Source organism: Amblyomma mixtum, chromosome 6 (assembly GCF_055824585.1).
Source record: "Amblyomma mixtum isolate Tamu chromosome 6, ASM5582458v1, whole genome shotgun sequence".
Lineage (NCBI taxonomy): Eukaryota > Metazoa > Arthropoda > Arachnida > Ixodida > Ixodidae > Amblyomma > Amblyomma mixtum.
Window position 1 is genome coordinate 149,990,256 of NC_143017.1, and position 27,453 is coordinate 150,017,708.

The 27,453-nt window shown below is 45.4% G+C and overlaps 2 protein-coding genes across 3 annotated transcripts in view; one reads left to right on the forward strand and one right to left on the reverse strand.

The window, feature by feature from the left end:
- Positions 1-6,170: 6,170 nt before the first annotated feature.
- Positions 6,171-15,322, forward strand: LOC149340750 (uncharacterized). Of its 2 annotated transcripts, none has more exons than XM_089549602.1 (4): positions 6,171-6,356; positions 6,720-6,796; positions 7,433-7,989; positions 8,562-15,322. In XM_089549602.1, exons 3-4 carry the CDS (start codon positions 7,470-7,472, stop codon positions 9,689-9,691), a joined length of 1,650 nt encoding a protein of 549 aa, XP_089405728.1. In that variant the 5' UTR covers positions 6,171-6,356; positions 6,720-6,796; positions 7,433-7,469; the 3' UTR covers positions 9,692-15,322. The 2 variants fall into 2 exon arrangements, with proteins under 2 accessions (XP_089405728.1, XP_089405727.1); XM_089549601.1 differs by lacking the exon at positions 6,171-6,356 and adding an exon at positions 6,366-6,653.
- Positions 15,323-15,689: 367 nt separating this feature from the next.
- Nct (Nicastrin) overlaps positions 15,690-27,453 on the reverse strand; it is a 28,088-nt gene continuing 16,324 nt past the window's right edge. The window contains exons 13-15 of the mRNA XM_089549600.1: positions 26,915-27,072; positions 25,821-25,929; positions 15,690-21,738 (exon numbers count right to left, since the gene is read on the reverse strand). Of these exons, the coding sequence (XP_089405726.1) occupies positions 21,533-21,738; positions 25,821-25,929; positions 26,915-27,072 (473 nt within the window). The 3' untranslated portion in view covers positions 15,690-21,532. The remainder of the gene's footprint in view (positions 21,739-25,820; positions 25,930-26,914; positions 27,073-27,453) is intronic.

The following is a 27,453-nucleotide window of genomic DNA, read 5'->3' on the forward strand; positions in this document are numbered from 1 at the left end:
TCGCTCATTATTCGTGCAAACTGCTCGAGACTGGAACAGCCTGCCAATCGACTCCGTGCACCACTCTGATCCACTGTACTTCAAGGCTGCCATCCAATCTCTCATTAGTGCTCCTCATGTAATACTCCATTCCTGGGTCATTTGACTTATTGATAATAAAAAATAAATAAAATATTTTTTTTGCCTAAACCAAGCTTAGAGAGAGAGCTTACCGCAGCAACACCATATAACGTGATTTTTTTTTCTTTTTTTTAAGGAATCGAAGGTTGTCGAGCGCCAAGTATCAGTTATTCGGTGCGGAATGACCTTGCTTCGATAATGGCCGCCTTCAGGCCCCTGGAAATCATTTTGTATTTTCGTTTTTCACCTCTTTCATCCATCTCGGTCTTCTGTACGAGACAGTGATGCCATCTAACACACCAAACATGTTGCCAAATGGTCAAACTATGCGTCGCGACCACGCAGCGGAAACGAGAGAGAGAGAGAGAGAGAGAGAAAGCTAAAGAGAAAGAAGGCAGACAGGGATGTGAACCAGAAGGGTGTTCCGGTTGGCTACCCTGCACTCGGGTGAAAGGGAAGAGGGGACTGAAAAGTGAAAAGGAGAAGGGGTGAGGAGCTCCAATCAAACTTTTGTCATTCAAGCCAGTCGCTCTCAGGAATGACGCAGTAGGCCTTGAGGGCAGCCTACCGCTGTAGCCACGGTCCGATGATCTTATCCTCCGTTAATGGGCGAGGACCAAAGCAGTCCAGAGCCCAACACAGCGGGTCTCTTGATCGCAGAAGGCTGTCGACCATCCCAGTCGTTCACGTGGAGGTTCTTGGCAGCTGAACTCAACTGCGGGCTGCAGTTGAGTTCGTTCCATTGAGGTGAGCAAACTGCTGGGCTAGTTGGTTCATATTGCATTGTGGTTATGGTGTGTTATGGTGTGGTGTGGTGTTGTGCCTTGTTGTGTGTGTTGTGTTGAGCGTTGTGGTGTGTGCCTTCTTTGTTCTTGTCTTGCGTGTGTTTTCGCTGGTTCCCTTCCTATGCACTGAGGTGAGTTCGTCGAGTTTCGTTTCCGCTGAACCGCAGTTCAGTGGAAACTAAAATCGAACTGAGCACTACAGCATAGAAGCACAGCGCAGTCCTAGCGGGCCGTGTGAAGTTGGGAAGCTGTATAACGGGTAAACTCCAGTGATCTTGGGTCATGCCTTGGCTGCTGTGTCGGGGCGCAGCGTGCCGAGCTCATCCTGCTTCGACGGGTGCGTTAGCGTCAAAAATTTATCGCGCCAAAACCGTCGAACCGATGAGCGCTCCATTCGGGCCCCGCTTGAGGCGTGAGAAAATTTTTCCGTGTTTCGTTCCATGCGAGCAGTTGGATCAGCTTTCGCGCTGGCGCTGTCCCATAACTGCATGGATCTTACACAGGTGGTAGATTTTTTTTCTAGTGTTTTATTGCGAAAGCAGTACTGCTCGCAGTTTGAGCCCTTCAGCGTCGTCCCGGCGGTGTAACCACGTTTGACCTTTAGCATGACCTCCGCTGTGACGTCACGCCAGACGGAGAGAGACAGAGCCCCAACTCGTCTCGTCGCGGTCGTCCCAGCGTAACCACGGTGCGCCGAGCAGCAGCTGCGCGGCGCTGCCGCGAGGAGGCGCTCGCTGTGATGACGTCACGCCAGACGGAGATATATCGGGCTACGACCCGGCTCGTCGCAGTAGTCCCGGCGTAACCACGTTGTGCGTTTCAGCCAGGCCATGTCGTCCGACATGCACAAGGCAAGGCTGCAACGATTCGCTCAAGCTAGGAAACGACAGTGGGCTGAAGAAACGGATGAAGTTGCTTTCGCAATTGCCGGGCTTAACCAGGCTGAGCCTCTGTCAATTTTTTGCTCCAAAATGCCTGAAAAATTTTGAAGCCTTCATAATATCGCCAGATGCTTCAGATATTACCTTCTTGTGGTGCAGCACAACCCCTTCGTAATAACTAGAAGTACAGCGTGTCGTGCTCGCCGCACGCCTTAGTTCAAACCGTTGTCCACTATAGCCGAGCGACCGTAAAAATGGCCGCCTCGAACGCTCCAGACGTGCTGCCAGAGAATAACGCGCTGAAGGCATATTTTGTGAGCTTACATGGAAACTGCGCTCATTAAAATTAGCGCTAGAGCATCGAACGTTTTGCGATGGCACGCTCGACTACCCAGTGCGCAGTTGCATTGCAAATGCGATATTGAGCCCGCTCATCGACGGTCCTGAGCCTTCGTCCTGAAGGTCCGGTAGTCAAAAACGCGGTCGATCACAGTTACTAAGACTCAGTGAGAGTGTGACATAGACGCCTGCTTACTCTGCACGTCGATACCTCATTGCATGAAGAAAACTTGCATTCTGCATTTCCAGCGGATCAATGCTCAGGGCAGGTATAAGAGCTTACACGGACACAATTGGAAATAAGCTATACGTACGCTTCCAGTTTGAGGCGTGATTGTAGTCAGGCTGATGATGATGATGATGCAGCTCAATAGGAACTAGCATACGACAGGACGTCGCTACACATAGCAAGTACAGAGCCTCGTCTTTTTTCTGTGTTTTATGCGGTGCTCGACAGAGTGGGTTACGCCCGGTAATTTCGTTCTGTCGCGTCGAATGACCACGGAAATGTGCGCGCAGTTACAAACCGCTATAGACAGTGCAAAGTGGCGCGAGTGAGGTTCATTTGAGGTTCGTAATTATATTGCGGTGACAGTAGTCAGGCGGTGAGGGTGACAGCGAAAAGGGCTTAAAAAGAAACTGGTTATTGCGCTGACCCACAATGAACTGAATGGCTCGGCGGCGGCAGTAGCAACAAGCGTGCTCGGTGTTCGTCGGATATAATGACTGCCGCTCTCGGCCGCGCTCAATTTAAATATGGCAAGGAATCATCCCGATAAGGCGTCAAAGCAACTATAACATTCTGGAACAGTTCCCAATAGGCACTGAGGCTACCTTGGATGTCCTGGGGACGTGTGGGACGTATTGTGGACGTCCACTGAATGTCCAGTGGAGTTTCAATGTCCATTGGGTTGCGCGTTGCTGCGATCATTTGATATTAGTCTGGTCGCATCTCGAGTCACTAGCAAATGGTAAAACCGTGTACCGGTGTCTTAGAGCGTGAACAAACGATCAGTACAAAGATGCGTGGCAAGATCCCTTAGCACTCTTATCCCCTCGTAAAAAGCGAGATATCAAATACTATGTAACAGCCTTTTATAAGAGCTTTGTTATACCCATTATTTTGTTATACAGTTTAACCTCGTTTAGTGAAGTCGAAGGGGCCCCGCGATTCGCTCGTTAAAGCAGTTTTTTTTTTTCGTTATAGTGGCACATGACCACGGCTGAAAATGTCGCGTGCCAACGGGCTTACCTGCCACTGTGTTTACCGAGGATAAGATAGCCGGAATTTAATGATGAACCGCAATGTGCGCTGCACCAGCCTACAACACGCGCACCGAGCGCCCACCACGTGGCCGCATACCTATAGGTATGTAGTGCACCAACAGATACGTCAGTCTTGCCAATGCGTGTCTAGATCTTTCGCAGACCGCATGAGCTTTAGAGTTTAGAAAACGCGTCTTGGAAAAAAAAAAAAGATGTCGTAGAAGACAGGAATAGACCTTTTCAGAATGTTTAGCTATGATTTTAGTTTGCTGAAGTCGATACTAACCGCAGTAAAAGGGCGCGCGACGGCGATTTCATCGCGATTCTCCGTTTGGTTGTCTTCGCCACATAGCTCGCAGCACGCGGGCCACATCACTTCCCCGCGTGACAGGAGTGTATTGTGAAAATTGCGTACGACAGAGAAAAGGCTTTCAGTGTGGCCACCTTATGGTCAACGGAAATTGTTTTAGGCTTTCGTAGCCTGTTGAGCTCACTGGCGTGGTCTTCAATCGCCCTTTCCAGCCTTGAAATACGGAGTCTCAGCCTCCTATTGTGTTTTCCCGACTTCCACCTGCCCAATAGGGACGCATGTGCCTTCCACATGTGCATGCGCCGTTTCTCTGCCGCAGGGTGTTCTTCAGTGGTGCCCACCTCTCCGGTGGCACGCTCTGCGTCTCGCTTGAGATCGCTTACACAGGCGTGCAGATCGGTGATGCCACCACCTACCTGCCCGCGTCGCTCTTATGGTGCGGAATGCAATTTTAACCGGGGTCGTTCTGCGTTTGTATTGCTTCGCGTCGAAGGTAAAAGAGATGAAAACATGTAAAAGTTACTTTCATGTCGAAACCCGGCAAGAAGCTGAACATCGAGAACCTTCGACCTATCTCCGTCACGTCATGCATGGGTAAGCTCATGGAGCGCGTGTTTCTCACGCGTTTGCAGAACTACTCCTTCGCCTCATGCCGCACACGATGATCGGACTCAGGCCGCACCTGTCCACGCAGGACGTAATGCTACAACTCTCTCGGAAAATAGTACGCCCAGGGAACGGCCACGGTACGCGGGCCATCCTGGGTTTGGAATTGAAGAAAGCGTTTGATAACGTCTCGCACGAGGCAATACTCGCCAACCTCTCAAACCTCAACGTAGGGCGACACACTTACGAGTACATAAGAAATTTTTTGTCCAACAGGACAGCGCAGTCGGAAAACAACTCAAGTCGGAAAACATACCTTTGGGAAATAAGGGTACGTCACAGGGGTCGGTTTTATCGCCCTTTTTATTGCGAAAGCAATACTGCTCGCAGTTTGAGCCATTCAGCGTCGTCCCGGCGGTGTAACCACGTTTCATCATCATCATCATTTATTGACCCTTAAAGGCCCCTGGGTGGTGGGGCATTGGGAGGCGTTACATAACAAAAATACGCCAGGTCACAATCAGTGCCATATACATGTACTGGCAGGATATAAAGAAAAAAATGTACATTGACCTTTAGCATGACATCCGCTGTGACGTCACGCCAGACGGAGAGAGCGAAGTCCCATTGGGGCGAGATGGGCCTCGGTAACCGTGATGGCTTCTTGCATGCGAGCTTCCGATTCCGCATCGCTGCCACCGGTGCTCCAGATGGTGACATCGTCTGCGTAATGGTGAATTCACCCAGTGCGCGAGAAAGCTTTGTCATCGCCAAGTTAAATAAGAATGGTGAAAGTACTGAGCCTTGTGGTGTTCCCTTATCGCCCAGTTCAAAGCTCTCCGAGACATGCTCGCCTATCCGGAGAGTGGCCGTTCGATCCTCCAGAAATGCCTTCACGTAGCGGTAGAAGCGTGCTCCGAGATTGTGGTCAGATATGGCTTTGAGAATGGCTTGATGTTGGATGTTGTCAAAAGCTTGTTCCACGTCGAGTCCCAGCAGTGCCTTGGTGTCTCGTGTGGGGCGATCCAACAGACTTTTCTTGATTCGTAGCATATATCGTCTTGCGTGAGAGACCCGGCCTGTAGCCTATCATATTGGAGGGGAAGTACTCCTTTTCTTCTACGTATTCCGATAGTCTATTAAGTATGATGTGTTCGGCTAGCTTTCCTAGGCAGGACGTTAGTGAGATCGGCCTTAGGTTTGGTAGGCCCAGCGGCTTGCCTGGTTTTGGGATGAGGACCGTGTTTGCATGTTTCCATTCGGCAGGAAGATGGCCAGTTTTCCAGGCTTCGTTGATTTGTTGCGTTAGGTACGTGACCGAGCTGTCCTCTAAATTTCGGAGAGCCCGATTTGTGATACCATCGGGGCCTGCTGCAGAGTTACTGTTGAGTTCGTGAATTGCAAAGCGTACTTCGCTTTCTGTGAAGTCCGTATCTAGCTTCGAGTTTGGGGCACCGTCATAGCTCTTCCTTTCATTGATCGTCTCGCTGGTTTCGCAGGGAGCTTCCAAGGGGAATGGCTATTCCTTCGTAATATCCATTATTTCCTTACCGATACGGCATTATAATGAGGAATGAAAGAATGAATGCTTGCGAAACACGCAGTGATCACCGGTACCGTTAACCACCGGCTTGCTCCTAAAACGCGGTCGTGCTACAAAAGTTGTGATCTGCAAGCTTCTGGCTGATGCCTCCATAACGGAAGCTATGTGGACTGTTGGCATACTCTATTTACGAGGATGGGACCGCGTATTGTGTATTATAGCTGCGCGCCACCGCGCAGTTTCGTTTCCGACGGTGGACAGATTTCTCTCTCAAAATAGTACATACGCATACCGCTAGAGAACGCTGCAAGCAGTTGTCATGGCGATCAGACGCGCTGCCGATTGAATTAGAAGTGCTCTTGCTTTTATCGTATCTCTGAAATCAAAAATTCTAAGGCTATTTTGTTTACATGTCTGTTAGAATACTAGGCAAAATTCAAATCATCTTCAGGGTGCAGTAACAGCGCCACCACGGCGCAGCGTGTGAAAAGCAAGAAAAAAAAATTGTGAGTCAGCCTCCCGACGTCCTTTTTTCTTCCCTTTTTCTGCTGCGCTTTTCCTTTTACTTTTCTCCTGCGTCTCCCTTCCAATAATTTTTTTTTTTACTCGTAGCGGGAGCGGGGGTTCAGGCGTCTAGCGCGTCATTTCTTTCTCTGTGGTATTGGCATCTTGGCTTGTTCCTTTCAACCGCGATTTCTCTTTTCTTATCGCTAAGTTTCCGAAGATAAGATAGAATTTGAGCAAAGCGACGAAACTGTGCCGCTCTGGTGCCCTGGCAACTTCTTGCTTTTTGATCTTGAACCGTAAGAAAAGCGCGTTGAAAATTTGGTATCGCGTCCACAAATCTGCTCATTCTTGGCATTTTTCAGCGTCGCGTGGAAGCGAACGATAGGATGAAACTCAATTCCGACTCGAACTTGGCGGATTTTCTTCTAGTACACGTCAGGTAAGAACCGTTGTCTTTGTGCTCACTTGGCCCTTCTCGCGGACTGGCATCGATTCGATGCGCGTTGGCTGCTGTGATTGGTCTGATGATCGCCGGCAATCTCGGTGTTCATGTGGCCAATTTGTCTGTATCAGTTGCCGCGCGCGTAGATGCAATTTGATCAATCTTTTTCCCACAATCGCATGATCCGATTGTGTCCAATCTGCAGGAAATGCATGTTGCGCGCAGTAGCCGTTCTGCGTCTTAAGCCATGATACTGCCTGCGCCGGTTTTGTGCAGTTGCAGTGAGCTGTTGATTACCATTTTTTACGCTTTACAATTCACTGCTAGTAGTTCATCTTCGTGCGAACGGTGCACGAAAGATAGTGTGTCATTGTTATAGAACTGAATGTTCAATGATGAGCGGCTGCTGAGAGCAACTGAGAGCAACTTCTTGTGAAGCGGTAGAATGGTAATGTCTTAATTATTAGGGCGTACACAGCGCTTGTTCGTGCATACTTTTTCTTGCTGTCATTATTTGCTGGTGCATATTAGTGCTTGTGTGCAGCCAAATGTTTCTGCCAATAAGCTGAATCATGTCTTAAAATACTACTATCATTTGTTTTCTTTCTTTTTTGCATCTTGCTGGCTATCCAGGAGAAAGCTGAGGCACTCCAGCCCTCCTTAGCCTGCTATGGAAGACCTAAGCACCTCAATGCTTCCACCATCCCCAAGTGATGAGCTCAACGGCGAACAGGAGGAAAGCTACCTCTGCCCGCTGTGCTTGTATTCCACCACAAGCGCAGCCATTCTTTTTCGGCATCTATTCATACACACTGGCATCAAACCATATTGCTGCTTTGAGTGCGGAGAACGCTTTGCCATTCCTGAGACCCTGCGAAGTCACCTGACGGGGAAGCATCCGCGGAAGCTTCCGCTTCACTGTGATAGGTGCAAGAGTGACTTTCGCTTCCGCTTGGAGCTCTGCCAGCACGAAGTTGTGTCATCTTTGGAGACCCTGCATTACTGCTACTACTGTGGAAAAGGCTTTCTCTCTGCATCCGATGTCCTCCAGCATGCGCGGACGTCTCACCTGCCTTCCAGGAAGCATGAGTGTGATGTCTGTGGCAGGTTCTTCCCTACCTTTGAGAGCATCAGCATTCACAGCGTCTTTCATTTGCGGCACAGTGGCCCTTGCCATCAAGCAGCTATTGGTGAGTCACTTTGGACAGGTGAATTCCCAGAAATAGACCCAATGCTTGCAACATAATTCGATTTACTGCTGGGAATGATAAAAAAACTGTAGCTGTCGTATTGTTTACATTTTTTAACCGGTTTGCAATTTACATAGTGCACACTGTAACCATAATATTATAGTAGTTTGGTAGGAGCTCCAGATATTCCATTTGTCAGTGTAGCTAAAATATGTTTGAAGCCAATACAATGTACAGTCATCTTGTCTGAGGCACGCAAACGGCATCCTGTTAAGTAAAGAAAATGACAAAACTGTAGCTGCTGGGTTTCATAGTAAATGCTTCTTCACAAGTGCATCTACATGGGTACAGAAGTGACGTGTATACAACCACAGTATCTCGCATCTGGCAGATACCACTAGGATTTTTGCTGCTTTTGCCAACAGCTTGCAGTGGTTGTGCAGTATAGACAGGTCTAACACATTCTGCTTATTTTTTTGCAGATACTCTCAACACTTACGCAACTAGTTCAGAGCCTGTGCTCATTAACTGCAATGTTTCCCGCTTTTGTTGCCATTCTCTCCCATTTCAAGGTTCAAAGAAGTACTCGAAGTTCCACCGAAAGCGACGACCACACCGTTGCCCATTCTGCCCTCGGCACTTTCTGTACTTGGCATCATTAAAGAAGCACCAGCTGACACACAAGCTAGAGAACAGTTCCCTGTGCCGCATATGTGACCGGCCCTTCACGCTGCCCTGCTCAGTCCAGGGACACCTCAAAGAGCATGAGGAGGAGCTCCGGCTGTACGCAGAAGAGCTGCCACACGGCATCCCCTCGGAGCCACCGCATGAGTGCGAGCTGTGTGGCAAGACCTATTCCACAAGCAACAGTTTGCGGGCCCACCGAAAGACCCACAGCTCTGACCGGCCACACAAGTGCGATGTGTGCCAGAAGCAGTTTCTGCGCTCCTACGACCTCAAGCGCCACCTCCGCATCCACACTGGCGAGCGACCCTTTGTCTGCGACGTCTGTGGCCAGGGCTTCTTCCAGTCCTCGGCCATGCGCAACCACCTGCGCACCCACACTGGTGAGCGGCCATTCTCCTGCGACGTCTGCGGCAAGGATTTCACCCTCGCATCGACGTTGCGAGGCCACATGAAGATCCACACAGGTGAGCGACCCCACCGCTGTGCCCTGTGTGCCAAGTCTTTCTCGCGCCCGTACGAGCTCAAGACGCACATGCGCATCCACACGGGGGAGCGCCCCTTTGCGTGCGGTGTCTGCGGCCTCGGCTTTGCCCAGGCCTCCACGCTGCGGACTCACGTCAAGATTCACGAGCAGGGGGCATCCTTCGCCTGTCGTCTGTGTGGCGAGGCCTTTGCGCAGGCAGCAGACCTCGAGACCCACTCCAAGATTCACCTCGGGGAGCTGTCCCCACAGCCGGAGTCGGCACTGCCGTTCCGCTGCAGCATCTGCTCAAAGACCTTCACGCGACAGACGCATCTGCGCAACCACATGAAGCTGCACTTGGGTCCCGAACCATTCAAGTGCGAGGTATGTGGCCAGGCATTTGCCCAGTTCTCGACCCTCAAGAGCCACCTCAAGGTGCACATGGGGGAGCCGTCGTACTCGTGCTCGGCATGTGGCCAGCACTTCCTGCAGTTTGCTGCGCTCAAGGCACACATGGCGCTGCACAGCAACGAGAAAGCACTCGTTGACTAGGCACTGCAGCTGCCTTGCTGCTTCGCTGCGCCAAGTGCTGTCCGCTCTGACAGTGGCTGGCCAAAACAGGGAAACGCCATAATCACGCAAGTAAAATTGGCCCAAATATAGGTTGATCCCTCATTTGACTTTTCAAACAGAGGAAGAGGGAAAAGTTAACCAATATATATGTGCACATTAAATTACTCATTTAAATTACTCGTCAACTCTTCTTTTTCTTATGTTTAAACCTTCAAATCTCAAGTTCAGAAAAGGAATTCAGCGTGTATTTGTGCATATGTTGGCACTCTGTTTAATGTTTAAGAAAGGCAGACCACGTAAATCAAAGAAACGCTAATAGGAAATCATTTAAAAGCAGACTTGTGGTTTCAGAAAAAAACTCTTCCATCGAGTCCTATCTAAGTTTTTGGAGCTTATACAAATGGTTGGTATAATTCAAGGAGCGTAAGTGTAAAAGCACCTTTGTTTGTATCTCATAGGTTTATGTTATCCCAAATTACATGCTTAGGTATCTCGCTGTATTTTGTTAATCAAAGAGTGTTCAGTACGATTCTGTCAGTTGCTGCTGTTGCTGACTGAATGTATTATTTCCAGTAAAATTTTTATTTAGTTGCACGGAGTACACACAAGAATTGTCACTAGGCTGAAAATTTCAACTTTCAACCAGATGGCAACATGATTTCATGTTTGCCTGCTCATAATGCACAGTTTACATCAAGAATTTTAGGAAATGGTAAATATTATTTTGTTTCCTATTACTTATTAGCAATTAGCAGTCATTCTGATGTGAGCAATCATCCGAACATTAAATAATGTTTCGCATGCCACTGCTTTTTTGTGTCCTCCTGCACACGAAAGCTTTCCAAGTGCAGATGCTGAAACAGGCATTTATTGTGTGCACCTCAGTTCTTTTCAGTTTGTGTTTTAATGGCTGCGAACATCATTTTCTGGCATGGAAATCTTGTTGCCTTGCAAAGCATCCTTCGGCCTATTTTATGTTTTATGTAATGATTCAAGAAAATTTTATAAGTTTGTTGGCATGACTCTATATAAATTCCGTATGACCAAATTTGCTCCAAAGTTTTGCTGGGTTGTAGAGGTGTGGAGGCAGTCGCAACATACATGTTACTCAGGGTACTCTATGTGGAAACCAGCACTTGTCAATCCTGTGAGTGTTTGTCTTTGTGAACTAGTGTTAGCGTGAATGTTTGTTTGCCTTTCTGAATGTGCGTTCGTCCTCAGTGAGCTGTTGAAGGCCTTAGACAATGTACTGTTTCAGCATGCTTTGCACAGAGAAGCCATTCAGCATAAGCACAAGAGACTGTAAAGCAGAAGGGATGTGAGCCAAATAAAATAAAATGTGCTCGTCAATGATTTCCTCAAGTATTTGAACTCAAACTAAAAAAAAAAAAAGTTGTTTACTTGCATAAACTTGCTTAGGGCTGCAGATTTGGATTCAATTGCAAGAAGTTCGAATAACCTGAAATTGAGAAAAATGTGGTCAGAGGCATTAGGTTACATGTGGGAGACAGTTCATTTTTAGTCCATGCAGACATGCATGATATGCTTTCAGTGACATCATCTTGCAGTGTGCTGGTACTATGTGCACAGCAGCTTCAATTTAGTCTTTGACAGCTAGCTTCTTCATCGTGGAGAATGTTTTGTGCTTTTCTTGCTGCGACAACATTGAAATTTAAAAAAAATTGAAGCCATCTATATCAGTTTCTGTGATGTAGAGGTTAAGGCTTGAACTGTTGCTCAAGGGTAATTGGACATGATCCTGTCATGACTTCGATGTTAGAACTTATTTCTTTTCATAATTTTACGATTGTGGTCAGAGGGACACTAAACTAAATTTTGATTGCTGTTTCTCTTAATTTTTTTGCTCTGCTCTCCTAAAGTAAAGTTAACAGTCTATGGTCCACATTCACAATTTTATTTCATGCTTGTTTAGATGCATTTTTTCAAATGAAACACACCTGTCATAGAAGCTGTTTGTGTTTCTGTAATGATGGCATTATCTCTAACTCATGATTGTGTTTTGAGCAAATTTTTTTGTGACAGAAGCCATTGGCTCGCTCAGCTTGGTCATGTGGCTTAGCGAGTAGCATGGGCTGCTAATTCACATACCCAAGCTGGCATCACAGAAATTGCATCTAATCTAAAAACTGTTGGCATGAGCACTGATGATGTTCCTAATGTATTTTGTCTGTTATAGTGTTTAAAAGCTCTCAAATGTGGCCAACCTGATGATGTGCTGTGTAACTCATTTGGTGACATATTGTTATGATCGGAACTTTGCGTCTTTTTAAATGCCAATGCCACATTCAGATTATTCTGCACTGTATGTCTACAGCCAGTATAAACGACTGTGTTAATGAAACAAAAAGTTGAAATTAACTTATTTTGTTTTAAAATGCAATGAGTCAGCTAAATTATTCAACTTACTTCTACTAATGAGGTGTGTTAGTTATCAAAGTTGATTTGTTTTGAGCTAACCTTATAGTGTATAAGGTCAAGTTCTCTGCATGTTCTGATTAACAGCACATATGGCAGAGGCTAATTTGGTGCCGAGGATTCCCTTTCCCAGCTCGTTCGTCACATTGGCTGTGGTACTCCAATGAATTGTGGTGGTTTTTATGAGCCTGTCTTTAGTGCAGCCTACAATGTACGATGTTGTTGAATAGTTACTGTTGTCTTTATCAGTAGCTAAAGATAACGCATGGTCTCCATGAAGCAGATTGTTCTAAAGAAATTAAAAATCTTTTTGTAGGTTGCTTGTCAGGATATAATTTTAACCAGAAGGCCGAAAACTAAGTGTGCTGTCCTGTAGAACAGTGTGAAGGTCTGTTATAAAATTTTGTTAGTAGATGCGATTCATCAGAAAAGTTCCTCTGGCTGCAAGGTCATGTGTGAAATATTTCTTGCTTCATCTCCATGTTCGTTGCTTGGTTAACATGCGCCACAACAATTTACCCCATTTGTCCGACTGCAGTAGCACAAGCACTGGTGAAAAAATATTTCAGGCTACAAGAGCAAAATACAACTTCCGGACACAGCCCCATGACCATTAGCCCCATAAACGTTCTTAGAGTTTAAATATCAGCACTCAACATAATGTCAGCTCATGCATTTGTTCACAGCTACAGCTTATCGCAGGCTGGCATGAGATTTGTGGCTACATCAGAATGTGCTCTGGTGCTCTACAGACAGTGGCATGGCTGAACATTTTAAGTGTAGAAGAGAAAAAAATATTGTGCCGTCTACATTTCACTAGTCCTGTTCGTGTTTACTTTCACGTGAATGTTCCTCTTAGAAGAAGGTGTGTCATCTCTTGCTACGTGTTTGGTGTCTGTCTCTGTTCACTAGTCAAGTGTGACTTGCGTCCATTACTAACTGTGCCGTTTCGTGTGTACTGTGTGTGCCAAATTTATGGCAACAAGGTTAAGAATACCGACCAAAGATACAGCTCTACCTCATGAAAGTTCCGATAAACGTGTCCCTTTTGACGCTATAGGAATATAGTTAGTAGTGCCAAACGTTGTTCCTTTGCTCTTTGCTAGACGCCTTTGTTGTTTCAGTTTCTTTCGCTGCATGATAGTCTTTCTGTGACGTGCACTTTCTTTCTCTGTGTCATTTGCTGTGCTGAGGTAGCTTTGTGTGCCATGCTTTTGGCTGTAAACATGGTTTGCTTCTCTTGTGTAGAGAATTACTGTGAGCAGGCACAATGTTTGTTAGTGGTGGTGCTGCTGGAATCATTTCCACTTTCCAAACGTCCTTGGGTCATTGTTCTCCAAGGCTTGTTCTTTGAGAGGTCAGCAGGTATTACGCAGAGTGCAGAAAAACTGCATTCCTCTTTAGGTGCGAATGGATTAGGCTTATTTAGTGTACCTTGCAAAGACCATTCAAGTGAAGCAAAAAAAGAAAGAGTGAACTTGTTTAAGGTACCTGTGTTGGCATTTTCAAGCAACTCAAGGCTTGCAGTATTCGAACTTACAAAAGCTTGCTGCATACCACTCAGAATACACTAGTTTGGTTATTTGTGATGCTATCCTGCTTTCACATTTATGCAGATGAGTAGACAAGATTTGCTCAGGAATGTTTACATTAGCTGCCATGCACATTATCCGAAGATTTCTAAACGAGGATTGACGGAAGGTTTCTGTTCCACTCTGATAAATCCAGCTCTGCTGCGTTTCTGAACATACTACTAGTCAGGGTGCCCCAAGTTAGGTATTTGAAAACATGTGTTGCAAAGGGCAAATCTTTCTGCTCATAAAGCAGCATACTACACTTGTGACCTCGTTTAAAACCTGCTCACTGACAAGGGACATGCTTTTTGCTATCGTGCATACATGACTGTGTTTGCCACCGTTTGGTGGTAGGGGTGTTTCTGTGGTGCCACATGGCTGTGGTGAATTGCTAAAGTGCTAGCTGCTGATGGCGATTCCAGCTGTAGCATTTGTAGATGGCAGGCTTTTGCGTAGCTTTGCCTCTCAGGGAAGCCGTGCTTTAGTGTGGAGAGAGGGGGAGAACAGCCCAGCGAGTGGGCTCCTGGGTACCTATCGGAAAAGAAAAGTTCCTATGAAGTATGGTGTGCTTTTCATGCCTACTCAAACTGTAGTAGCCCTGTGGAATGTTTGAAAATGAGTATTTTTCCTAATGCCGGCGTTTGCAAGACCTTGCGAGTTGATCGGATGTGTGGCATAGTTTGCGCCCGTATGTGTGTATGTACTTCAACTGCTGCTTGTAATTACACTTCAAGAATCCTGTCCAGTACTTGGCCTAGCAAGAAGGGTATTCTTGTTTGATCGAGCCTACCAGTTACTTTTGAAGTAAGCACCACTGTAAGCGTAACCTATGTGGGTAAGAAGACTTAGCCCAGGCAGCACGACACCTGTTTACTGAAGTCTTATTTCTTGTTTACAGTAATCAAATAGAGTTCGCAGCATGTCTTGCTTCTAGTCCTTCTGTAGTTCTGCAGGAAGTTCAGTGAGGAAATGTGTTCAGAAGATAGTCCTTTGCTCAATTAAGCACTTTTAACTCCCCACGAATGCCCTTAAACAGTGTAAGAAATTTAACTAGTTCAATTTGCACATTGGTGTTTCTGGCTAAATGTAACGATGTCACATGAACAGCGGCATGCATTAATAGTCCAAATGTTTCTCTTACATACGGTTACTGTACTCAAAGTGTCGGTTCAGGAAAAGCATGTACGAGGTATTGACATTTACACACGTCAGCTTCATGTGGGACACTAGCTCTGCTTTTAGAATTGAAATGTAGACACAACGGCACTCTAAAAATCACTTGTTTTTGGAATCAACACACAGGCTGTGGCCGCGCCCAAACAGCCTGGTATACAAAATGACCATGTGTCTAGATAGGTCATTCCCTTTCAGGAGACAGATCAGATCACAGAATTGGGTTGAATGTGGTGGCACATACTGCAGCTGTAGTCATTCAATGTGCATGTATTTCCACACAGCATAGATGTTTCCCACAACATTTTCGGTGGTGTGTAGGTAACCTGACAAAATTGGCCCGCAGTCTGTACCAGATGTATAGAATGTGCATGCAAAGTAGGCTCATCACAGTGTGTACCTCGATCAATAAAAGTTGTCTTGTGTATACCACACTTGGTGCTCATGTCTTTTCGCTCCTTCCTTTTACGTGGCATGTGTGGAATAGTGGGAAGTAGCCACAGATAGTTCTCCAGTGCATAAGCCTCAATGTTTGATCCTAGTGATTTACCTCATGTGGCAGTCATGATAGCACAGAATCAAACTACCTGCAGCCAAGACCTAGACTGATCTCTATCAAGGATGTTGCAGAACTAGCAGCATTATTATGTAACTTGAAGCTGCACAAATATAACCCATGTGCTGGATTAAGAAAAAAAAAAGGCTCACTGCAATCAAGCCTGGCTGCTATGTTTGGCTCACTAATGGAGACCATCAGTGCATAAAAGCATTCAAATTCATCTCAGTACAGTGAGTGGTTTTCCATGCAAGTTTTAATACAAAGCGGGATGAGCAAAACAGCACTGTGACTTGTGAACAAGCTTGAATCTTTCCAGCACAGCTACTGCTAGGCAGTAAAAGTAAAGCCCTGTGCAAGCAAAGCCATTCATTGAAAACACAACTTCGGCAATAATGCACCTTCTCTTAGCGAGCACACTCAGAAGCCTGAATGGAACATGTTTTTCAAGTGTGAACATGCACTAACCCTCGGCTTGACGCACAATACTTCCATACACAGCAAGCGTGCTGCACAGAGTGGCTTAATCGGTAATGCAAACTCTGTCACTTTCCAAGTGCTATTAAAAAAATAACACATTTACACCACTGTAACCTATTCCATACAGCCCGTTGAAATCTAAGCAAAAGCTCAGCATTGCTGCAAAAGTGGCTTCCGCTACATTTTTTCATCACACGCCTAGAGACGTGTTCGGTTAATTCACATCCAGAACCACGTTTCCGTAGAATTGCCAGTAGCAGTTGATGGCTGCAGCAGGCAAGTCAGTTCAAAAGCTACCAGCACTAAAGGAAGAGTTGTGTACATTAAAGGGACGCAAGGTAAAATTAAGTTGGCCTGTATCAACAGATTACCGCATTCTAACTAAAAAGACCTTACTTGCACTGAAAACGAGCTAGAAAAGGCAGAAAAAATAAAATACAGCTGTTAACATCACCAACTGATTCCACAAGTTAGCTGCGGCACGGCGACATGGATTTCTTTCGCGTGGATCCCATAGCCGAGGTGACACCACCACTGACTTAAAACGGTGGTCATAGTCCTTTTCAGTGCAAGCGTCTGGAGTTTTAGTCAAATGATAGAATAATTTAATTCGATTTTCTCTGCAATAAACTGTCTTTCTGCTTGAAAAACAACTATATGACCAGAAAAAGCCATAGTATTGCTTTTTACTAAGACAAATACTGGATAGAATTGTCCTTAGCAGCCCTTTAAAAAGAAACGCTGCCCAATTTTAAGAAATCCTTCATTATCCCAAGCATACGCAATCTAAATGTGAAACAGCCAGCACCACACCAAAGCAAAAGTTACACGTGATCCATTCCATATTCGGGATGAACTCTTTTCCACTTGTCTGCAACACATATAAAATGAATCGGGCGTCATGTACAACTTGAACACTGGAACCCAACACCATTCTTAAAAGAAAGGCTGTGCATTCTTTCACTCCCTTAAACTTGGGTGTTCGCTTGCACCCGCAAAACATCAGTTTCAAGTGATTTGTTGTTATGCTCATTGCCTGCTTGCACAGGCATAAATGACAAACAGCACAAAAGATTGTTGGGATGCCTTTTACAGGGAGACGAGGGTCTTAAAGCTATTTACGGCTGACTGTAAGTTTCTTTTTATACGTATCCTAAACAAAAATAATAATGTCATCAGGTATGGGACCTCTCAGACTATCGATTCATGTAATTAAAAGCAACAAAATGCAATGAGAAAGTTCATTAAAGGTGCGTAAGAAATTACCTAATTACACTCAGGACTTTAAGATAACTTTTGATCTAAAACTGCCAGCTCAATTATGATTACATTTTTTGAATCACAAAAGAAAAATGCATCACCTGTGTGAAAAATTTCATGAGATTCTATTCATAAATAAAAAAGTTAGTTTTAAGACCCTCGTCCCCTTTAACATGTCATGTTTTTGGACACTTGCCCTTCATTTCACACTTTGTGACAAGACACTACAGCGTATTAGCGATTCTCCCATGTCGGGCAGTTATACTCCAGCTCAGTAAAGAAAAGTGCGGACAGAAAAATACACTGACAGTCGCATTATAGTGTTGTAGGTACGAAATGCGCACAAAAGACACACACACAGGAAAACACACGAGAGAGACTGAAAGAGCGCAAACTATCAACTAGTGTTTATTAGATTCAGTGCCGCTTTATAGGCAGTGTGCACACGTGCCTACAAAGACGGAAAGAGAGGATAAGGAGGCAAATCAAACCCTGCGCGACAAACCATCAGAAACGCTCCAAAACGCACTGCCTATAAAGCGGCACTGAATCTAATAAACACCAGTTGATAGTTTGCGCTCTTTCAGTCTCTCTCGTGTGTTTTCCTGTGTGTGTCTTTCGTGCGCATTTCGTACCTACAACAGTATGCACCAACTCGCCCAACAAGAAGTTCTTCTTAACTCGCATTATAGGCATGCTGGTTCCCTTGCCTAGCATTACATTCAAGGTGTGATTGAATGACAGTTACAACGTGCAGTAAAGTCACCCCTGCAGTCTTTGGTAAAGGCATTCATCTAACAAGACGGGCATAGCATGTGCCACATTTGAGAGGGGGACTTTTTCAATTTTAAATAGCAGTCATCTTACGAGTATATGCCTATGAAAATTCATTTCTCCTCATTTCTGGGTCCCGACATCAAACCTGGTTCGCAGCATCAGCTCTTCTACAACGCAAAGGAGGGGCATGGGTTTGCTAAGGACGAAATGTGTCGCATCTGTGTTGGCTTGCAACAAAGGAATGGTGCAGAAAAGCACTCGAGCATAATACATGCCCACACCTACATTTGATCTCGACAGACAAGTTTACGAGAAAACATTCAAGTCCTGAGTCAAATCAGTGCTCATCTTGCTGTTCACCGCGCAACCGTAAAAAACATTGTCAGTGGCAATAATTTTCACTAACTTGCCTTCCAAGACATGCTAATAGCAGCAAGTTAAATGTTGAAACAGAAAAAAAAAAAGTAGAAACACTGAAAGCAGGAAGTAATCGTTCTTGTACGACTGTGCTTCTACAAAAGCGCATGCAGAATGTCTATGCACTTCTTCACTAAGTCTATAACGCATAATTTCATGCTGCTAGAGGGAAGTTCTGTACTAGCATTGTGAAATATTTGGCAATGGCACTCACAGCCTTTAGCCATGTAGCGAAAAAGAAAATAAAAGGTAAGTTCAGTAAAAGTGCTGATTTGCCATATATTGTAACCAAAGGTGCAGCTGACCAGAAGGTAACAGCAAGATTTTCATAACCTTTTAACAGAAGTTTGTAAGAAAACAAGCAATCTATCTAGGACTAGACGTGTAACCACAATTTAGACAAGCATTATTGACTAATGTGTTGTCAGTGGGAAAACAAAAGCAACAGGAAGTTGAAAGCAAATAAGGAATAAAATTTTGAACATTTGTCAAACCTTTCACTTAAGTAATCCTATCTGTTACATGATGGGATTTTGCTGGTCTTAAAAGTGTGCACTTCTGGAAGCACAGTATTACATGCTTCTAATACAGCACTGCACCTCACTTCACCTGCAGCATATGGACTAAGTACTCAACACACACAAAAAGATTTTCCAATAAATATCACACTTTTTTGTCGCACTATGCACACAGTTGTAGAGAAAAAAATTAACATTGTGCTCTTTATGATACACTTTATACACTGTATTCAACATACATACAGAATTGTCTTAAAGGAAAAAAAGCACACATGTTGGAAAATACACATCTCAGAATTTAAAAAAAAAGAAGCCGACAAAAATTACATGCTCTGCCAAAAGGAAAGAGCACAAGCAGTTCTTATTAGGATGGGATCACTGCATGTACACGTAATCCAACGCTTATGGAATGGACTTAACACAATGAGCTTTGTCCGTTCAGTCACGTCACCTTGTTGGCATCAGAGTTTTACACAAATCACAGTAGTTTGGCAGACAAAGGCACTTCCGCTGCCCAGTTGCTTTGCACTCGTAGCCAGGAGCCAGTCTTGGCAGAAAGCAGCAGCAGTTGCTTGATAACGGCCTCTTCCCTGGCCGAGACGACTTCAGCTCGGTCCACAGACAACAGTTTCCGGTACCCACCCTGGCCCCTCTCGCTTGGGTCCTCGCAACTTGAAGACAGAAGACGGTGTTTGGCTGACGTCCTTCAGCAAGTTGCGATCGTCGTCATTCTGGGAACAAGGCACTGCTGCAACTGTGGTCGCTGTCAAGTGTGCAAAGCTAACTGGGCTAGCAGCTTTTGAGCCCCAGCATGGCAGGAAAAAGCCCTCCACAGCCCACATGTTGATGCAGGCACACTCGTTGGCAACCCCGACAGACAGACTGCAGTACCCAAAGCAACAGCACCACCTGCAGCACCCAGCACAAACTTTTTACAGAAAGATATCGGGCCCTAGCAAATAAGCTAGGCACAGTTGAAGCTGTTTGATGATTAAAGTACAGAAATAGAGATTTTGCAAAGTAAAGACATTCACTAATACTGCTTTCTGACCACTTGTTACCGCAAAAAGGTTTTCCACTGAGGCATATCGGAAGCATAACCACACATATGAGCATATACGCTTTAACGCTTTCAAGCTAAAAGCCGCCAAAACAAGCATGGCAGTCTCGCAAACATAGGCACAGATTCTTGGTAGGTCTTGCTGCTGTTATATCATAATGAGTTGACCAACTTTAACTGCTGTGCACCCAATACCTTGTAGAGATGTACATACAGCATAACTAGCAATGAAGGAATCCTGCCGAGCGAAACGTAACTGAATAAAAATTGAAGCCCAAGCAATTTTCTTCCACTTACTGTGAATGAAGGACACATATTTGCATTCCTTGTTCTACGATCGCCGCTACATATTTTTGAATGAATATCAAAGGCAAAAGCAACTTTCTGTGCAAGGGCAGACAAAAATTTGCCACCAGTGAAAAAGGTGAAAATACAGATAACAGCAGGAATAAAACTGTAAAATCAGTATAGTATCAAAAACAAAAGCTAAATCAACGCACATTTAACATTCCTGAGCAGCAGATCAATGAGTGACCAGTACAGTTTGGTAAACAGAGCCAAAAATATGTCAGTTTTGCTTCAACAGCAAGAAAACTGACTGGATGTGTACTAAAATGAAGTCTTAAGTGAATACAATATCATTTTGCTCTTGTATAGTTGAAACAGCAATAAGAATAAAAACCAGAGTGCTCCACTGTTTAATTTTTCACACTAGTAGTGAAGCACTGTTTAGAAAAAAAAAAGACACTCAAACTGCAGGTTCAATCAGGCTCCACCTATAGATGTGCAAAGTCAGCTAATTTTACCAACTTGTGTGAGAAGACATAACAAAAAGAAACTGTACTGGCCAGGCATTCTAAAGCAGCAAGAAAAAAAGGAATCTCTAGGTGCCACAAGAAAATGGTTACTACAGTGTTGCCCATAGCTGTTCGAGCTCCAGCCCCTCGTGACAAATTTCAACAACATATAAACAGAAAGCAAGCAGCTTCTATGTCTACATCTTTGCAGGTTGTGACCAGCATTCCGTGTGCTTTTACCAAGAAACAAGCCAGCGAAGGGCATACCATCCTACTGCAGGAGTTGTAATACTGGCTGGCAAACAATTACTACCGCGCTCCCACTGGAAGCCTCAGTGCTTAGCTCCCTCCGCTTGTGTTTTTGGCATGTGGTCATATATTCTCACAAAGGCAGACTTAGGCTCCTCACTCAAACATCACCTGACGCTACATCCATGTTGAACTGAGACAGTGGGCTCGGAGAAGACCAGTCTTTTGCTGTTGCCACCCACAGAAGAAAACCACAGTCCACCTACACAAAGATTCGGTTCCGTTAGAGCAGCGCCAACAAGACCTGTAGGGTAAGGGGGGCTGAAAAAAAAAAAAAAACAAGTTCATGGACTGCAGCAAAGGGGCTGCAGCTCAGTGCAGCACGTTCTGTAACAGTTGTCCGGGGGGGTTGTGCGTGTGTGCACGCCTAGAGCTCAGTGGGGGGCGGCAGGTGGCGGGCATTGTTGCCTGCCGTGGCAACGGGGCTCCAGTCGGCCAAAGCAATGTGATTTGTGTCGCTTCCCTAGATGCCAACGAGGGCACGCGGCGTAAACAGCACCAGAGCCTGCTGGTTGAGGCAGTGCACGGTGAGCAGCGAGAGGAGGAACACGACGATGCCTCCGACCAGGACGGACACCTCCTGCCGGAAGCTAGGCATGAGGAACACCTGCAGAGAGGCTTCCTCCCACACACTCTCGGTCCAGGTCGAGTACTCCCGTGTGCTCCAGTCTGCGTAAAGAGGGGCAAAAAACATTGTCTGGGAGGCTGCCTATCTCAGGGCAGCAACTTGTGGCCAAATGGAATATTTTCCAAGTGGTAGGCCTCAAAGACGTCACTTTCAAAACCCTATGGAACGCACAACTAAACATTTTAATCTAGCAGCTTAAATTTTCTACTTCAACTGTGCAGCCATCTAATCTCTTTGCAACCACTGCTGAGCGGCTGTAAAAAAAAAAAAAAAGGAATGCAAGGACAGGCTTGATTTATTTCCACCATGTATTCTAGAATGGCCCAATTATATACATCACCCCGAACACAATGTACCATTAGTAAGCAAGAAAAAAAGAAAGTTGAGGTTTCCTGTAGTGCACTAAAAATGATATTCTATATACAGCAGTATGTCGTGTGTCAAACATTATGCATCGAAGTTGCCTTTCATATGACCAGATGCAATACAAATAGTTCCAGTTTGACTTTACCGATAAGCACTAATGTAATGTACAAACTCCTTTCACTTTACAGTGAGACATAGCGCATGCTTGTGACAACTTGAGGAAAAATTTTTGCTTCATATATAGATATCACGTCTTCAATCCTGGCTTCCATAACATGGCTTACCCCTTTGTGAGGCCTTAAAGAAATATTTCGGCCATTACCTAACATTCAGAGCTTTGAAACATGTACTAGCGTGCGCCTGTGTCTAAAAAATTGGGTGACACTTAAGCTCCAGCTTATAACTTCGGAGACGTGATCACTTAAAGGTGCACTGAAGAGGAATCTGAACTCATCTTTTTGCCGCAGGAACTCAATCTATACGTTCCGAGCATTCTTAGAAACTTCGATTTATTGCCCTGTGTGGCCGATTTACATAATTAAATCGAATTAACGTCCGGCTCCCGCCTTTTTTTTTTAATTCTGCCTCGTACGGTGGGCGGAGTCGACCAACGCGGGGAGTGCCTTTCACCCAGTCCCGTGGCGGCTTGCCGCTCTGCCATCGGCGGAGTAATACGTAGTAGTCCGTAGAAGCAAATAGTCTGCGCGTATTTTTATTTCTTAGGGCTTATTTTGCGGCTATATTATCTACAAATGAAACTATTTATTCACGGAAACCTAAAAAACAAAATAAAGCGAAAGCAAAGCCTCCACGGAGCTGGCTGAAGGGCACTCCACGCGTTGGTCGACTCCGCCTACCGTACGAGGCAGAATTAAAAAAAAAAGGCGGGAGCCGGACGTTAATTCGATTTAATTAGGGAAATCGGCCACACAGGGCAATAAGTCGCAGTTTCTAAGATTGCTGGGAACGTGTATATTGAGTTCCCGCGGCAAAAAGACGAGTTCAGATTCCTCTTCAGTGCACCTTTAACAGTGCAGGCCGTAGCGTTGATAGTGCTGAATGGATTGATGGATGGATAAGGCTGAATCCTTCAATTTGGGTGGGAGCTGATGCCACCCAGCCACATCTTGTGTGCCACCTCTTGGCACAGCAGCGCGCCTTAGTTCTGGCGGCGCATGCCAGCACCACTACACCAATCGGTTCTGCCAAGATGCAGCTCCCACGCCAGCAACCAATCCGGGATGTTTCACTCATGGCCAAAGCACTGCCAACGCCAATGACACCAAATTTTCTGCAGAACGAGGCCCTTATCACTTTAAAAGCATCAGGATACAAGGTGTGTGAGGTGCGGGCAGCGCAGGCGCCGAATATTTGGCAGGTACAGATTTGGACACCGCGCTCACGTCTACTGGCATCTCATGCTACGTGCACGCGCAGATCAATTGCAGCATACGCACTGGTGCGCAGCCGTGCCTGTCTCTGCAGTGTCCATGGAGTCTAGGTTTTAGTGATCGTCGTTGTCCAGTGTAAAATTTTCCGATAGTCCTTTATCAAGAGATTTCTTCACACAGAAATTCGTCCCCAGTACCGTCGAGTGCATTCAATATCCCTCATTTCTTGAAAGCACGACTGACGAGCTCCTCAGGAATGCTGACCCAAGCGTCTGCGATCCAACTGCACAGTGTGGCTGGAGAGGCGAAGCTGTGGCAGTAACTGCAAGCTCTTCCTACCTCGTCCAGTCCACAAAGCAGTATACTTGATGTGCAGCCGATGCTTTTGGCAGCTACGATTACTTTCCTTTTAAAAGCAGCTTAGTACTGCTTTCGCGGTCCTGAAATTGTGCGAGGCACAATCGTCCTGCTTCCAATAGCGCGGCCATTGCAATGTCAGCATTTCGAAATGGCACTGACACTGAAACAGCCAACTAATGTCACCGCTAGAGAGTGCTAAATACTAATAAAAAAAACGGAACTGTGGAAATGAGATAAAAAGTGTTTGGATCTGCATATAATATGAGGCAGAAATTTGACATGCTAGTATCCGGAAAAAAACTCTTTAACGCATGGGTTATTATGGTGTAAAGCCCGTTACATCGAAACCCACCATTAATATCTAGAAACAGGCTCTCATGAGATATTAAGATGGCTTTTGCATCACAGTAATACCCATAGTAGTGGTGACCAGAACACAGGCAAATTGAGTTACTACTTAGTAAGTTCGTTGTCTAAATTCTATTAACTTTTTACCACTACAGTAAAACCTTGTTACTTCGACCCCTGTTAATTTGGAAATTCGGTTCATTCGGACTGCCGCCGTATTCCCGCCAAACGCCCATCAAGCTTATGGCGTCAGAAGCTCAGACACCCCAGTGCCAGCAATGGTTAATTTGGACGGGCTTCCGAAGGGTTACAGGGGTGTGCGAATATTCGATAATTTCGAATATTCGATCGAATAGCACGGTATTCGAAATTCCGAAGTATTCGTCTCGCGTGAATAGTGTTTCTGGGATGCTTGCCCGCTTGCTTTATGTGGTTTCAGTTCCGAGCATTGCCACATAGATGGCTTTTTTTTTTTATCGCGCTTTCAACGCTCGGGGGTCAGTCAATACACAAATCACAACCAGGTCGGGGTGCGAACCCAGCTACAAACGAAATAAAGGTGAGGGCGACGCGCTCTTGCGGAAGATCCTGCGTTCTGGCCGTCACCAAGCCTCCGCACTAAGGCTGCCATAAGCCGCGTCGCTGCCACCGTGTCGAGGCAGACGCAATGAAGGAAGAGCACAGCCATCAGTCGTCTAAGCTTCAAAACAAGAAACCTCAGTTTACTGTTGTTATTGTTGCGACTGAGCGAAGGATGAAAAGGAAAGTGTACGGGCCTGCCGACTGGCTCTAGCCGAGCCACCACCGCTGCCACGTGCAGATAGAGGAGAGTTCAAAGATAAGAGGAAAGAAAGAAAAGAAAAGAAAAAAGACATGCGTCACACAACGCAACAACCGCGTCCGCCGCGCTGGACGCTGGCTGGAAAAACAGATAAGCACCGAAGCCGCGCCTGCTCCACCGCCTCTCGATGTCAGCTGGCGGTGACGTCATCGATGAGTTCGGACGCCGCAAGTATTCGAACGCGGGCATCGCTTGGCCGCGTTCATCGCATCGCGCCATTCAAGTCCGATGCAACTCGATTTTAAGGCGAAAGCCTTTAATGCCTCATACTGTCGCTAGCAGACGCGTCGGCAGCCGTGTCGGCAGATTTGTCCGCCTTTCGGCGTCACTGCTTTAAAAGAAACTGCGCCGAGGGTGGGAATCGAACCAGGGCCTTTGGCATTTGAAGAGGAGACGCTACCACTCCGCCACGAAGGCCCAAGGTTCCAGCATGAATAAAGGTGCATCTAGTGAATGCATAGGTTTCATAAATAAAATAAAAGGAATAAAGTCAAGAAAAGGAAAATAAAAATGAAAATAAGAAAACAAAAATAAAAACAAAATAAAATAAGTGTAAAATAAAATAAGTGCCTTTTTAGTGCCAGAAGTACTATTCGAACTATTCGCTTCGAAATTATTCGAAGAAAATCGCTATTCGCTTCGAATTCGTTTTGAATCAAAAAACCACTATTCGCACACCCCTAGTTACAACGTCTATGTATGATCTGCTTGACAAGCAATCGTCCAAATATTCGCCCTTGGGCCTGAACTGCATGCATGTTACTAATGGCATATGTGACCCGTGCTTTCAGCAGCTGCAAAAACGGACCGCACCCACCTTTCAGCTCATGTGCGGGGGAACGTGCCAGCGTCATCATTGTGGTGGATCGCACGCACAAGCCCGACTCGTTGACATCTGGGCCATCCATCCAACTGTACTGGTGAAGCTGTAAAACCACCAACTCTACTGCAAAGCAAGCTCAACAAAATCGGAAAAGAGAAGCTACAATAAAACAAGGTGCCTGCAAGGCTGCTCCCACTGAATCTCACCCCCAAGTTCTCTCCACTCTTCCTGCTTCACATCCAAACATGAAACCCAAAGCACTGCTCTTAATCAACACCACACAAGCCAGCATGAAGCTGCTGCATCACACTAAGCAGCAACTTTCCCCAGTTAGGCAAGCTCCATAGAAATTTCACCAACGAGGCTAAGTTCTCACAGCAATGAAATGTGCAGTTTAACTAGATTGCACAACGTTATTTCAATGCTTTAAACCAAAACACCTCTCCCATTTTCCTTCATACTTAATAAGAAACATGCCTATACCCCAAGCAAATGAACGGCACTCGTTCTTGGCAGGCATGAAAAAGGTCAGGCATTGAAAATGACTAATAAAGGTTATGAACTTCCAGGATTTCGTCACTAACAGTCACTTGAAGGCGTAAATGTATCATTAAGAAAGAATGATTACAGCATAATGGAACTGAGCTAATTTTGGTAATTTCTGAACATCTAAGGACCATAAAACTGCGCAAATGCATGGGCTTACACAGTAAATCAAGTGCAAAATAAAAAAATATCCACAATCTGTGAATGCAACTTTACGACCTCAAATTTTATGCTGTTCAGCCTTTAGGGTTAGCGTTTGCACAAATTTATATTTTATCAGGCCTCCTGCATCTCTAGCAGCTTACACTGTGACCCAGCTTCGATAAATACATTGGAGAATACTCTAAGTCCTCCAAGTTACTCTAGTACTCCGTTACTCCAAGTGTGCTAGCAATTCACGTAGTTACACGAGCAGAAACGAAAACTGTTCACATTTCAATGCTCAATATGATATCTTATATGCCGGGTGTTGCGGGATTAATAGCAATGTGTTTTGCAGCAGTACCAGAGGGGGAACTTGACCTGTGAGGCCAGGTCCTTACCTTGTCTGAATCGGCAAGGGTGGTGCAATTATCCTTGGTGACTTTCTTGAGGTGTTCCCCCGTGAGGTAAGCCATGATGAGACGAGTCAGTACGGTGGACGGATTTATCGTGCGGCCATTGGGGTCCACGCTCACATATAAAGGGAATGGTTTGCTCCCTGGGGCAAAAAAAGATTTCTCTAGACTGTGTTTTTTTTATCCAACACCGACAGAGAACTGGACAAAGATTGCAAGCACATGCAATTGCACATCGTTCATAATAAGACTGCAGAACTATAGCCATGATACGACAACTGTGCAGTCAACAGCTGAAGCTGTTTTTCAGCATTCACATGTTCACTGCTTTAGCATAAAACAAGGCAACCTTGGAACATGCTTGTTTATTAAACACACTTGTTCGAATTTAGGGCAATTAAGAAAAAAAAAAGCCTGTGCTGGTTTGCAGTGTCAATAAGAATAACTGGAAGCATAAAATGTTTTGCAGTTAAAAGCTGACTGTCATGTGACACTTTACAGACACTGAGCAGACAAGGGAAAGG

Bases quoted from the DNA above. Each gene is read 5' to 3' on its own strand.
- LOC149340750 (XM_089549602.1), top strand. From the start codon at position 7,470: ATGGAAGACCTAAGCACCTCAATGCTTCCACCATCCCCAAGTGATGAG. The intron at 7,990-8,561 runs GTGAGTCACTTT...TCCCATTTCAAG, and splicing joins TTGCCATCAAGCAGCTATTG to GTTCAAAGAAGTACTCGAAG.